Source organism: Mya arenaria, chromosome 16 (genome assembly GCF_026914265.1).
Source record: "Mya arenaria isolate MELC-2E11 chromosome 16, ASM2691426v1".
Classification (NCBI taxonomy): domain Eukaryota; kingdom Metazoa; phylum Mollusca; class Bivalvia; order Myida; family Myidae; genus Mya; species Mya arenaria.
In genome coordinates, this window is record NC_069137.1 from 8,303,720 (window position 1) to 8,318,413 (window position 14,694).

General features: G+C 37.1%; 1 protein-coding gene across 1 annotated transcript in view; it reads left to right on the forward strand.

Annotated features, from left to right (window-relative positions):
* LOC128222414 (uncharacterized) overlaps positions 1-14,694 on the forward strand; it is a 42,709-nt gene that overhangs the window by 27,790 nt on the left and 225 nt on the right. Inside the window, exons 8-13 of the mRNA XM_052931397.1 lie at positions 2,661-2,696; positions 3,169-3,265; positions 4,091-4,228; positions 9,715-9,841; positions 11,897-12,468; positions 13,404-14,546. Of these exons, the coding sequence (XP_052787357.1) occupies positions 2,661-2,696; positions 3,169-3,265; positions 4,091-4,228; positions 9,715-9,841; positions 11,897-12,468; positions 13,404-14,546 (2,113 nt within the window). The remainder of the gene's footprint in view (positions 1-2,660; positions 2,697-3,168; positions 3,266-4,090; positions 4,229-9,714; positions 9,842-11,896; positions 12,469-13,403; positions 14,547-14,694) is intronic.

Below are 14,694 nucleotides of genomic sequence, written 5' to 3' on the forward strand. Positions count from 1 at the left end.
AATTTCCTGACTGGTTTGTTTCATGTAATTGATTGTTTGTCAAATGTTCCTCAATTCTTCTGTTTACCACTTTTTCGAGGATTTTTGAGAGATATGGCAAATTTGATACTGGTCTGTAATTCTTGAGTATGTTTTTGTCAAGACTAGGCTTTTTTAACAATGGCCTTATTCGTGATGCTTTAAATGATTTAGGCACGATTGAACTTTGAAGCGAGCTGTTAACAATTTTCAGCAAAATTGGTAGAAGTTCGTTTATACACGATTTCAAGAGCCATGTAGGAAGAGGGTCTAGTTCACAAGACTTAGTTAGCTGACTTGTTGAACAAGCTTTTTCACCTCCTCCTCTGTTGCTGGAATGAAATTATCCATTCGCGCAATATCACGTACTTCTGTGGGTCGATCTTCTGGTACTGATTCACTCTGATGCTGAGATGAAATGTTCGTTCTGATTGTTTCTATTTTATCTATAAAGAAATCGCTGAACTCCTGTGCTAAAACTTCTGGTTTCTTACCTGGTGGAAGTGCAACTTCGCTTGGGCCATTCAATAAATGTTTCGTTAATTTGAACAAACTTTTTTGGTTCCCGTTCACTTGATTTTACTTTCTCTGAGTAATAATCAATTCTTGCCTTTTTCAACATTTTGTTAACGATTGCGCATTGGTTCCTATACATTAAATGGTCAACGTTGAGTCTTGAAATCTGCCATTTACGTTCTAGCTTACGCTTCACATGTTTGGCACCGTGAAGCTGCCTCCGTGTACCAGGGACAAGATGGTCTCAATGTGATGGTTTTTAAACACAATGGCGCGTGATTGTCTATTAAAGCAGAAAGTTCACTATTGTATGACGAGACAAGAGTGTCTTCATCTGACGTACTCTGAGAAAATTTCAAAAGATCGGATGATAGAATATCAGCTTTGAATGAATCAACGTCAATCGACCGAAGTTTCCTGTATGTTACAGTTTTCTTAACCGGAGGGGGCTTCGCTGCAAGCGCATTGAACATTACTGCGAAATGATCCTTAGCTATTTTGCCAGAGCTATCTGATAATCCAGGATCGGTCACTACAACTGCAGATATTATGTTTTCCATGTCTCTGGTGATGACCACGTCTAAGGTATGACCTTGGACGTGGGTTGGCCCTTTCACATGTTGATACATGCCACAGGATTGAAGCACACTGTTAAATTTGATGGTGTCGCGATCAGAAAGATTGTCCAAATGAAAATTCAGATCGCCGGTGATAATGACATTGTTGTCAATTGTGGCAAATTTTGATAAGAAATCTGGCCATTCGGTATCCAGAAAATCGCGTGCATTCAAGCCATTCTTCTTTGATGGAGGAGGTCTGTACATAACGGCCATGAGCAATGTATAGTTGTTGATACTTACATTACACTCAATATGTTCAAATGTTGAAAATATATTATCACTGGTTGAAGAGACTATTTTAACACCGATCACCGATTTATAGATCAGGGCCACCCCACCACCTCGCCCACTACCAGGGCGTGGCACATGCTTGATTTTATACCCATCCGGTAATAATTCACTTAGACATGCTTTATCGATTGAGGTGCCTAACAATGTCTCAGTCACAGCAATGATATCTAGATCATTCGAGAGTATCAAGTCACTAAAAGATATCGTTTTGTTTTTCAAGGATCTTGGGTTTATGCAACAAATTTTAATGTTTTTCTGGCCTTTAACTATTGTTTGAGATTCATATTTAATGTGGGATAAATTCATTTTTCTCTTAGAGTCCAGCATTTCTTTGTTGAATTTTCTGGTTAAGGTTTTGCGTGTAAAGAGCCATAGGTTAATATCTTAGCAACTACTTGAGGAATTGCATTGAGGCCTTATACACTGGTACTCAACCATCCAACCTACTAAATCAATCAAGTTAGATAACTTTAGTTTGCATTTGATGCAAAATAATTGCCCTTTTTTATTCGACTTAGAAATTATATTTAAGGTTTGGCATGTGACCACTTTCAAGTCAATACCTCAGCGAATACATCGTGTATTGCATTGAAACTTTACACACGGGCTCCCAACCATTTAACCTTCTTATTTAATCATGTAAGATAACTCTATCTTTCATATTATATAATTTTTGCCCCTTTATTATGCGACTTAAAAAATCTTGTTTAGGTCTTGCATGTAAGAACACATAGGATAATATCTCAGCAACTACTTAATGTATTGCATTGACACTTTATACAATGGTATTTAACCACCCAACCTAATTGAATAACCAAGTTTGTTCACTGTATTTTGCAAATAATGGCCCTTTATTATTACACTTCTAAATTCTGGTTAAATTTTTGCATGTAACCACATTTATGTTAATATCTCAGCACATCATGTATTGCATTGAAATCTAATCAAACAGTGTTCCATGTTTGTTTCGCCAAAACTTTTCAATCCTTACACTGAAAAGCGGCTGAATGGGCGAGCGTGCTGTCTCTGTGACAGCTCTTGTTTCAATTTTGGTAATTGTTTTCTAGATTGTTTCTCGTTAAAGTATTTATAAAATTTAATCTTTGTAAATCCTAACAAAGTTTTTGTTAATTGTAAATGACATCGTCCCGAAGGAGTATATGTATAATTTACAAGGTTCCACAAATTTGGAACGTTTTTATCTGACTTTTTCAGGCTGTTACGATGACAGACATAAAAAAAGAATTGGAGGTAAGAATATTGTACAAATGCAAATGACGCTTTGATATTCATCTTATTCATATTAGGTTCGAACCGGTGGCTTGGTTATAGAGAAAGCTTGATCCAGTAGTACGACCTACTTGTTAAGAGGGGTGCGCTAGTAATTTTAACGCATGCATGTTTCATGTCCATAGTTCAACTCTGTAATAGGTAGTAAACATTTATAAAACTTACTCAGTGTTAACAACATGTAACGAAAAAAAACATTAAGGTTTAGTCATTTGATAATTTTAAACACGCTATCTTGTATCTGGTTTGGAAGAAAGTAATCAATTTCAAATTGCCGCGTCTTTTCGATAATTTGCATATAATTATCCAAAGTCCTTGATTGTAAAGCACTGACAGCATGTCTTTTCAACAGCAATGTTATCACTCAGCAAATATTAAATGTCATCAACAGATGCATCTAAGGTACGTTTATATAGTTAAAATACATTTCCAGTCGGGTCTTAGAGGAGAGGATATCAACTGGTGGACCCCATCGCAAGACGATGGAAAAAAGAAGGAAAAGTGTGAGATTTGCTGCCTAAATAAGCCCGGTATGGTATAGCTATCTTTTCTTTTCATGATTAAGTGTTACATTCTAAATTACGGCACATTTTCCATGCATTTGGTGACTTGTGACCAGCCTTTAAAAGAGTTGTTTTTATTTTGTAAAACCGACCAATATTTAGATTAATTGACTATTCTAAGAAAAATAGTTTAAAAGGAGGTAATTAATAAAGCTGAATGGAACAGAAAGAGTATATTCCAATCCCAAATGAGTCTCAATTACACCTTTATTGATTTCCCGAGATACTGCGTGTGAAGTAAAATTAATTGTTGTTGAAAGTCTGCGCATAAAAAAAAACTGGTGAGGTTCTGCGTACCGTATACAACCTAAAACAATTATGAGTACTACATTAACAAAACTCCTTAATACCGCGTACCGAAATGAGGGATAATTCTTGCGTATTGTACATGGATAACGAGCAAACCAAGAAAAGATAGTAACGTATTTGATATGGATGATCAATAGTTACTAAACAAAAAAGTAACGCTTTTTGCACGGTTTTTGATAATTCATCAGCAAATTAAAATTAAATTACGTGTTTTTCATGGTTAGTTGATATCAAGAAAAGAAAAAAGAAAGTAACGTTGTATAAACGGTGCGTTAATACGAATAGAAACATTAAGTAACGTACTTTACATGGTCGGTCAATAACCAGTAAACAAAAAAGGAACGTATTATACATGGTAGTAAATAGAAACGTACACATTTTATGACAACATATTTTCTTTATTGAATGATGCAAATGTATATCACATGTAAGAGGGAAAACGAATAAAGAAACTCATACACCTTTTTATAATATTTATTTCAGAGAAGACTTTCGACAAGCTAACACATGATCGATTCTGTGTTTGCAAAATACAGATATGCGTTGGTTGTTTGTGGAACTGGCGATACAATCCAGTCAAGTGCCACTCGTGTGATGAAGACAAAATACGGTCCCCAGTCGGTGAGCAATTTTCAGAGAGCATAAACATGTATTTCATACCCATTAAACTGTAAAGCCTGATCATCACTTCTGAAAACCAGACCATAATTGCTGACTATCGATCTGATGATAGTATCACATCAAGCTTCACAGATGAAACCAACCAAAAGTTTGTTAAGCAATCGTTAAAACAGGTAAAGCATGTATTTTGTAAAAGTTTTACCTGGTTCTTAAAGTCATTCCTAACGTATACTTTTAAAGGAGATGCTAACTGAACAAGTATCCTGATAAAATTGACTTTGCAACGATCACCCTGAAGTAGTTCCTTACATGTTGATATTGGTTTCATCAATGTATTGTAGCTACCACTCACATCATAGTAACATTTGATGTGCAATGATCACTGTATAGTATCAATACCTTACGTGTGCACTACATACACTTTGAAACTGTAGAGTAAATTCCGCTGACGTGTTTGTTACATTGGCATTGCCTTGAGCACTGTATTGTAGCCTCCCTTTACGTCCTGGTAGCTTTGCTTTGATCACTGTATTGTAGCCTCCCTTTACGTCCTGGTAGCATTGACAATGCATTGATCACTGTATTGTATTGTAGCCTTCCTTTACGTCCTGGTAGCTTTGCTTTGATCACTGTATTGTAGCCTCCCTTTACGTCCTGGTAGCATTGACATTTCTTTGATCACTGTATTGTAGCCTCCTTTACGTCCTGGTAGCTTTGCTTTGATCACTGTATTGTAGCCTCCCTTTACGTCCTGGTAGCTTTGCTTTAATCATTGTATTGTAGCCTCCCTTTACGTCCTGGTAGCATTGACATTGCTTTGATCACTTTATTGTAGCCTCTCTTTACGTCCTGGTAGCATTGACATTGCCTTGATCACTGTATTGTAGCCTCCCTTTACGTCCTAGTAGCATTGACATTGATTTGATCACTGTATTGTTACCTCCCTTTACGTCCTGGTAGCATTGGCCTTTCCTTGATCACTGTATTGTAGCCTCCCTTTATATCCTGATAGCATTGACGTTGCCTTGATCACTGTATTGTAGCCTCTCTTTACGTCCTGGTATCATTGACATTGCCTTGATCACTGTATTATAGCTTCCCTTTACGTCCTGGTATCATTGACATTGCCATGACCACTGTATTGTAGCCCCCTTTACGTCCTGGTATCATTGGCATTGCCTTGATCACTGTATTGTTGCCTCTCTTTACGTCCTGGTAGCTTTGCTTTGATCACTGTATTGTAGCCTCCCTTTACGTCCTGGTATCATTGGCATTGCCTTGATCACTGTATTATAGCCTCCCTTTACGTCCTAAAATCATTGACATTGCCTTGATCACTGTATTGTAGCCTCCCTTTACGTCCGCGTAGCATTGACATTGCCTTGATCACTGTATTATAGCCTCTCTTAACGTCCTGGTAGCTTTGCTTTGATCACTGTATTGTTGCCTCCCTTTACGTCCTGGTATCATTGACATTGCCTTTATCACTGTATTGTAGCCTCCCTTTACGTCCTGGTAGCATTGACATTGCCTTGATCACTGTATTGTAGCCTCCCTTTACGTCCTGGTATCATTGATATTGCCTTGATCACTGTATTGTAGCCTCCCTTTACGTCCTGGTATCATTGACATTGCCTTGATCACTGTATTGTAGCCTCCCTTTACGTCCTGGTAGCATTGACATTGCCTTGATCACTTTATTGTAACCTCCCTTTACGTCCTGGTAGCATTGACATTCCCTTGATCACTGTATTGTTGCCTCCCTTTACGTCCTGGTAGCATTGACATTCCCTTGATCACTGTATTGTAGCCTCCCTTTACGTCCTGGTAGCATTGGCATTGCCTTGATCACTGTATTGTAGCCTCCCTTTACGTCTTGGTAGCATTTACATTGCCTTAATCACTGTATAATAACCACTATTACGTGTGAGGTATTTGAACATTGCCTTGATCACTGTATAGCAGTTTCCGATTACGTGTTTGTGACGTTGGCATTGCCTTGATCACTGTATTGTAGCCTCCCTTTACGTCCTAGTAGCATTGACATTGATTTGATCACTGTATTGTTGCCTCCCTTTACGTCCTGGTAGCATTGGCCTTTCCTTGATCACTGTATTGTAGCCTCCCTTTATATCCTGATAGCATTGACGTTGCCTTGATCACTGTATTGTAGCCTCTCTTTACGTCCTGGTATCATTGACATTGCCTTGATCACTGTATTATAGCCTCCCTTTACGTCCTGGTATCATTGACATTGCCTTGACCACTGTATTGTAGCCCCCTTTACGTCCTGGTATCATTGGCATTGCCTTGATCACTGTATTGTTGCCTCTCTTTACGTCCTGGTAGCTTTGCTTTGATCACTGTATTGTAGCCTCCCTTTACGTCCTGGTATCATTGGCATTGCCTTGATCACTGTATTATAGCCTCCCTTTACGTCCTGGTATCATTGACATTGCCTTGATCACTGTATTGTAGCCTCCCTTTACGTCCTGGTAGCATTGACATTGCATTGATCACTGTATTATAGCCTCTCTTTACGTCCTGGTAGCTTTGCTTTGATCACTGTATTGTTGCCTCCCTTTACGTCCTGGTATCATTGACATTGCCTTGATCACTGTATTGTAGCCTCCCTTTACGTCCTGGTAGCATTGACATTGCCTTGAACACTGTATTGTAGCCTCCCTTTACGTCCTGGTATCATTGATATTGCCTTGATCACTGTATTGTAGCCTCCCTTTACGTCCTGGTATCATTGACATTGCCTTGATCACTGTATTGTAGCCTCCCTTTACGTCCTGGTAGCATTGACATTGCCTTGATCACTTTATTGTAACCTCCCTTTACGTCCTGGTAGCATTGACATTCCCTTGATCACTGTATTGTTGCCTCCCTTTACGTCCTGGTAGCATTGACATTGCCTTGATCACTGTATTGTAGCCTCCCTTTACGTCCTGGTAGCATTGGCATTGCCTTGATCACTGTATTGTAGCCTCCCTTTACGTCTTGGTAGCATTTACATTGCCTTAATCACTGTATAATAACCACTATTACGTGTGAGGTATTTGAACATTGCCTTGATCACTGTATAGCAGTTTCCGATTACGTGTTTGTGACGTTGGCATTGTCGTGATTACTGTACAGTAGCCTCCTCTTACATGTTGATGCTATTGGCCTTTGCTTCACCAGTGTATAGTGGTCTCCCTCACGTGTTGATGACATTTGCTTTGTTTTGATCACTGTATAGTAGCCTCCCCCTAAGCTTTGATGGCATTTGCTTTGGCTTGATAACTATAAAGTAGACCCCCCTTGGATAGTGATGACCTTTCCGCTGCATCTAACGTTGATTGTTTTTTTTATTATTAAATATTCCACATTACAAAACACAACTGATCACATACATACGTAATGTATAACATATGGTGTTCATCATGTAATGTTTATTTAAGAAGTGAGAATGGTGTCGATACAGAAAAAAATAGACATTTTTATATTGTTAAACAAAATGATAAAAAAGAAAGAAAAGACACAAAAAGCAGAAATCAATTTTTAACTAGAAAACATAAATATTAACAAGTAAATAACGTAAGTACGTAAATTTATAAACTACGAAAAAAGTAGAAATAAAAACAATGCCTATATTAGAGGGTGTTGCTTAAAAGTAATTTTTATTTTAATACATGACATTTTGCTCGTGGACTATTAGTTTGTCATTCATTAATGCAATTTTATGTTCGATTTTGTATCGCAAACCTATGTTGTGTTTGAAAACCGTAAAATTTGGAGTAATATCTCTAAGCTTCATAAAGTATATAAAATATTTGATAGCACAATCAAGAAATGAATGAGACGACTAATATTTGATTTTTGAAAAAAAATTCCAAAACTTATGGTTTTAATATTTAGACTAAATGGGATATTTATTGACAAGAATAGGTTATTAAGATTGTTCCACAAGTTTTGAACAAATCTATATTCCCAAAAAAATGTTCCATTGTGTCTATATATTCTGAACAGAATTGGCAAGCTGGAGTTTGTGAGCTTGCATTGATATAGGTATCTGTTTGTTGGTATTAGTCTATAAATGAATTTGTACTGGAAGGTTCTTATTGTTGAATCAATGGTGCATGTTAATGGCAATGTAAATATTTTATTCCACATATTTGTCTCAAAATCTGTTCCTAAAATTTGATTCCATTTATCTTCTTTTACATGGTTTGCTTTAAGGGTTTTCATTTGTAATGGATACAGAATTTTATTCGGTTTTAGTATTTTCAACCATTTGAACAAGTAAGTCTATGTTATGATTAACGACTGATTCCTTTTTCAATTTATGTTTTATCTTACTTATTCATACCATTTGTGGTAGTATACACTTTGTTCCTTTACATTTATGTCGGAGTTATTCCATAGTATTGTTTTACTTGAACTATTGATTTTAATAGATGTGCTTATTTCAACCATGATAAGAGTACTTCAGCTAAAAAAATATATTTCTGTGCAATGATGTTTTTTGTATCTTTGACGAGATTACTTTCGAAAACCAACCTACTTCCAAATTTATGTAAAGCGTCATTATAAAAAGTTTTGTATTGATGCCTATTTGTTTTATCAAGTAGTCACTTCACTCGTGACGCTTTGATCAATTTATTTAACATACCAATATTTGGAACACTAAGGCCACCATCTTTAAAATCGTTCATAAGTACTTCCCTTTTTATCTTGTCGGGTTTATTATTTCAAATGAACTTAAAAATAGACGTGTTAATGTCATCAAGGATGTATTTAGGTGGTGAAGGTAAAACTGTCATGAGATAGATAAGTTTTGGAAGCGCTAATGCCAACTTTTGAGACAATTTATGAAACTTTGGAACGAGATTATTTTGAATCACATTGCTATTGCTCTTGTTAAAAACGATTCCAAGTGTTTCGGCTTCCTGACTGTCGTTTTGAAATTGATAACCATCTAAGTATGCAATACATGATGATTTTAAACTCCCGACTCTTAAGATTGTAGATTTTGTTAAATTAATTTTAGGCCAGATATTTTTCCAAAGTTATCTATTGTTTTTTTTCAAAGTTTCGAAGATGTTTTAGATCCATCATTAATATATGTAGCATCGTCAGCAAAAAGAGATTGTTTGTTTTCATTTTGATAAAGTTGTATCCCTTTAATAAGTTTATTTTTCTGTATTGTATTAGATAGTAGTTCAATAAATATAGAAGATAGATAGGTGGCAGCCTTGTCTGACGCCGCGCCCAATTTGAAATTTTGCAGAGAGAAAACCATTTTTTTTTTATAATAATACCATTGATATCATTATAGAAGAATTTGATCCAGTTTGTTAAGCTTTGACCAAAATTTAAATGTTCTAGACAATTAAGTATAAATTCGTTGAACGTTGATTGTTAGCCTCCCGTTGTGTTGATGATATTGTCATTGCCTTAATATTGCATAGCACTAAGGATTTTTATGGATATTTTAGGTGATCGCTGGGGTGCCATTTGTATAGCGGGCACAGATAAGAAGGAGGACATAACAAAACGTTTTGAAGACGATATAGAAAAGCTGAAAGACAGAGTTATTACAAAAGCAATTTTGATGGGTGTAAAGTATGTTTCATTCTTTTCAATATACAACGTTTATTTCATCGAACGGTATTCAAGTTAGAAGTATAGGTATGGCGTGTACTCGGTATCGCTTGCTTGTTTCAAGAGTGTATTAATCCACGTCACTGTTTTACATGAAAATGTCTTCTTCAACTGTTACTTTCTTTTAATTGTCCAAGGACAATGTAGCAAAATATCACGTCAAACATTAATAATGCCCCCTTTCGAAGAAGAGGGGTATATTGCTTTGCAAATGTCGGTCGGTATGTCGGCCGGTCGGTCCGTCGGTAGACCAAAGCTTGTCTGACTGATACCTCAACAATTCCTGGACATATGGTCATCAAACTTGACATGAAGGTTGGGCCTGACCAGTAGATGACTTCAATTGATTTTATGGCTCATCGGGTAAAAGGTCAAGGTCACACTGACCTTTAATGGTGAAATAATTTTAAAGCTTGTCCGAGTGATAACACAACAATGCCTAGACCTATAGTCATCAAACTTAATATGGAAGTTAGGTCTGTACAGTAGATGAGGCATACTGTATTAGGAGATAATCGGATCAAAGGTCAAGGTCACAGTGACCTTGAATGGGTAAATGATGTCCGAGTGATAACTCGACAATGCCTGCACCCATAGCCCTCATACTTGGCATGGAGGTTGGGCCTGATCAATAGATGACCCCTATTGTTATTGGGGGTCATCGGGTCAAAGGTCATGGTCACAGTGACCTTAAATGGTTAAAAGGTTTTTCAAGTGATAACTCGAAAATGCCTGCAACAATCGTCCTCAAACTTGATTTCGATGTTGGGCCTGACCAGTAGATGACACTTATTGTTTTTGGGGGTTATCGAGCCAGAGGTCAAGGTCACAGTGACCTTGAATGGTAAAAGGTTGTCCGTGTGATAACTCAAAAATGCCTGCACCCATGGCACTTAAACTTGATTTGGAGGTTGGGCCTGACCAGTAGATGACCCTATCATTTTGGGGGGTCATCGGGCCAAAGGTCAAGGTCGCAGTGACCTTGAAAGGTAAAAGGTTGTCCGTGTGATAACTCAAAAATGCCTGCACCCATGGCCCTCAAACTTGACTTGGAGGTTGGGACTGACCAGTAGATGACCCCTTTTGATTTTAGGGGTCAAAGGTCAAGGTCACAGTGATCTTGAAAGCAAACTCGACAATTCCTTTGATGGTCATCAAACTTGACATGAAGGTTGTGCAAGGTCACAGTAACCTTTATCGCAAAAAGGTTAACAAATCTTCTGCCAGTGATATCTCAACAATGACTGAACCTATGATCATCAAACTTGACATAGAAGTTGGGCCTGACCAGAAAATGACTCTTATTGATTTTAAGAGTCATTGGGACAAAGATAAAGTTCACAATGACCTTAAATACGAAAATGTTTCGAGTAATAACTCGACAATGCCTGCACACATGGCCCTCGATCCTGACTTGGAGTTTTGTCTGACCTGTAGATGATCCCGTATGATTTTATGGGTCATTTTGGTCAAAGGTCAAGGTAACAGTGACATTGAATGAAAAACACTTGTTTGTGTGATAACTTGTCAATGCCTGCACCAATGGCCCTCAAACTTGACATTTAGATTTTTGGTGACCAGCTGATGACTCCTATGGATTTTGGGGTCATAGAGTCAAAGGTCATGGTCATAACACACTCTATCCTCACTCGTCGAATGGTCATAATCTTAAAACTGCCTCAACAGCATCCAATGTCAGTGACAAATCAGCTGTTATTTCGGTCCATGCATATTTTATTAAATTGACCATATACTTCTGACAATATGGCGCTCAGGGGGGGGGGGGGGGGAGCATAATGTTTAACAAACATCTCTTGTTTATTCTGTGACGTGAAGGTAAGGTGATTCACGTGCCGGAAAGAATAACTGTAGTTAGTAAAGACACGTTAAGAGTGGTCGCAACCGGGAATAGTGATACGATTGAGTTACTTCTTGCATAATTCAGTATTTTATTCAAAATTAACTTCATATATAATCCAAATTTTGAATCCTTTGACGCACATATTTCTTTTCCAGGGACAATGTAGTCACAGTGAAGAAATCTACTACAACGTACGGTGAACAATTGGAGAAAGCGTTCAGCAAGATTGATACTCCAGAGATCACCACCATCGTATTAGTTTATTCGGGTCATCATGGGGATGAAGGATTTCAATTAGACGCCCATAAGCTGAAAGACAGTGAGCTTGAACAGAAATTCAATTGTCTTAAACATGTGACGAAAGTAATTGTATTTCTAGATTGCTGTCATCCAAAGATGCTTAATCTGGGCAAAAAAGCGGTATTACAGTTTAATGCCGTAACAAGCAAACAAAAAGCTATCTGTGGACCAACAGGTAGCCAGTTTGTAAATGACATTGTCAAAGTATTGACAAATCCATGGGAATGTAAGTGTTGCAAAAATACACCTTTAATAAGAGATTATGACATTCACAAGTATTTCAACAACCACCCTTACAATTCGTCGATAGAACCGTCACAACTTTCAAACACAGATGGAGATCATGACCACATTCTTACGTTTAGAATGGTTGACCCTGGATGGCTGAAAGCGTTTGGAGAATCATTAGACATCAGCCCATTGCAAAGTAAACATATTTTTGAGTATTTATACTAAATTGATATTGCGACATGGCTAGGAAAGGGTCAAGGATTATTAGCTATGACGTTGCTCATTCCTATGAATTGACTATTATCTTGAATCGCGACAAGCAAAATGTGTCATATAGTGACTATAACTTAAGAAAATTATTTGCATCATAGTGTATTGCTATTGACAATAGGAATAAGGTTTCCCGTTTGAGAAATGTAAAGAAGGGCATTGGTTTGTAGGAAATGTGGGCTATGAAAACTATCTGACATTGTAGTACATTGCAACTATAATATAAATGTTGTTCCCTATTTTGATGCATATTTCAAATCATTGGTCTGTAGGAAACTTCGGTTATGAAAACTATATGACGTCATAGTGTTTTGCTACTGACAACTGTGGTTCATATTTTGTGATGCGAAGTTAAGGTCATGGGGCTTTTTGTAAATATTTTTTAAGAATACTTTTTTCACTTTAGTGTCTTGCTATTGACAATTCAACTTTGGTCCCAAGTTTGTGATGTGACATTTGATATGATACCAAAATAAACTAATAATTCAAACATAAATATAAGATTCATTCCTGTTTGTCGCAGTTCATATTAGTATTTGTTCCAGACGTTTACAAAACAAATTTTAACTGACTTCAAATCAGACATTTGGCCCTATAGGAAAAGAAAATATTCATTTTGCGCAAATATCCGTGCTTAATATAACTTGCTGAGCCATTGGTGCAAACTATTAAGAACAAAAGTATGAATACTATAGTACACAGAGTATGCTTATATAACAATGTTTAAATAATAAATGTCAATTTTTGAAACAAAAAAGTCAAATTGTTTTCGTATATGGCATTTATTCCTTTGTATCTTTGTATATACCATTTGATATTTAGATAGGATGACTGCGGTATAGTAAATAATATTATTTCCAGATTTGAAAAAGGAGCTATTTAAACTATACGACAACACTGCAAGCACATTGTCCATTCGGCTTGACATCGATGAGGCACTTGAGAAAATATATGAATGTCCTAAGCTTACTCTAAAAGAAAATGGCAAAGAAAAAGGGGACAATATAGCTGAATTGAATGACATTTTTCAAATCAAGGAGGGTACATTGGCTAAAACAGTATTTGTTGAAGGCGAGCCCGGGTCAGGAAAGTCTTCCCTATGTAAGAAGATCGTTCATGATTGGTGTGAAACTAAACGAGAAGGACGGACAATCTATACTCGGACACACACTAAAGGGAACGAAATATCAAGTCAATTTGAATTTGTGTTTTACATAATTCTCCGCGAGGCAAAGAAAGAATGTTGCATAAAGAAAATGATATTGAAAATCATCAAAAAGAGGATCGGCATCGACAAAACAAGGGGAGAAGAATTGCTTGGAGAAATCTTGACATCCAACACCTGTCTGCTTGTCCTTGATGGTCTGGACGAATGGCAGCACCCTGAAGGATGCCATTTGGATGAAAGAATTCCCCATGTTAAAACAAGTTGGGAAAAATGCACCTTACTCATCACCACAAGGCCATACAAACTGGCTGAGCTGAAAATAGGCGTCTCAAAGATTGGCAAACACGTGATTGTGAAAGGAGTTTCGAACCCAGAAAAGCTCGTCGAGAACATAATATCTCGTTTAAATGATTTACCCAGCACAGGGACGTCCCAGAATCCAGAAGGCACGAGAACACTACTGAATCACGAACTTTGCATTAAGGAAATACAAGAAAATAATTTATGGCATTTCAGTGAATGCCCCATCGTGTTAGCTCACATTGTTTGGCTTTCATACAAGGGAAGGCTTTTGACAGATATGAAACTTTCTGATCTATATGAAACGTTGCTAAAGGAACGATGCTCTGAATCGTGCGACAAGAGAAACTCATCTACTATATCCAAATACAAGGAAATTATACCCACCCTGAGCAAAATAGCATTTGCAAAGATATTTGCTGAAGATAAAAATCAAACAATTGTATTTGAAATAGATGAGGAGGAGAATATGACCTTTGAGAGTCAAAAAACTGCATCTCTTGAATCTGGCATCCTATCCTGCACCAATGTTCCAGGTGATTCCCCGCAATATTACTTCTTGCACAAAACTGTTCAAGAGTACCTAGCGGCGCTGTGTATATCAAAAGACATTGCAAAGTGTTGTTCGCATATCAAACACACATACAAAAATAACAGAAGAGAAAGCGGAATTAGTTTGTCTCA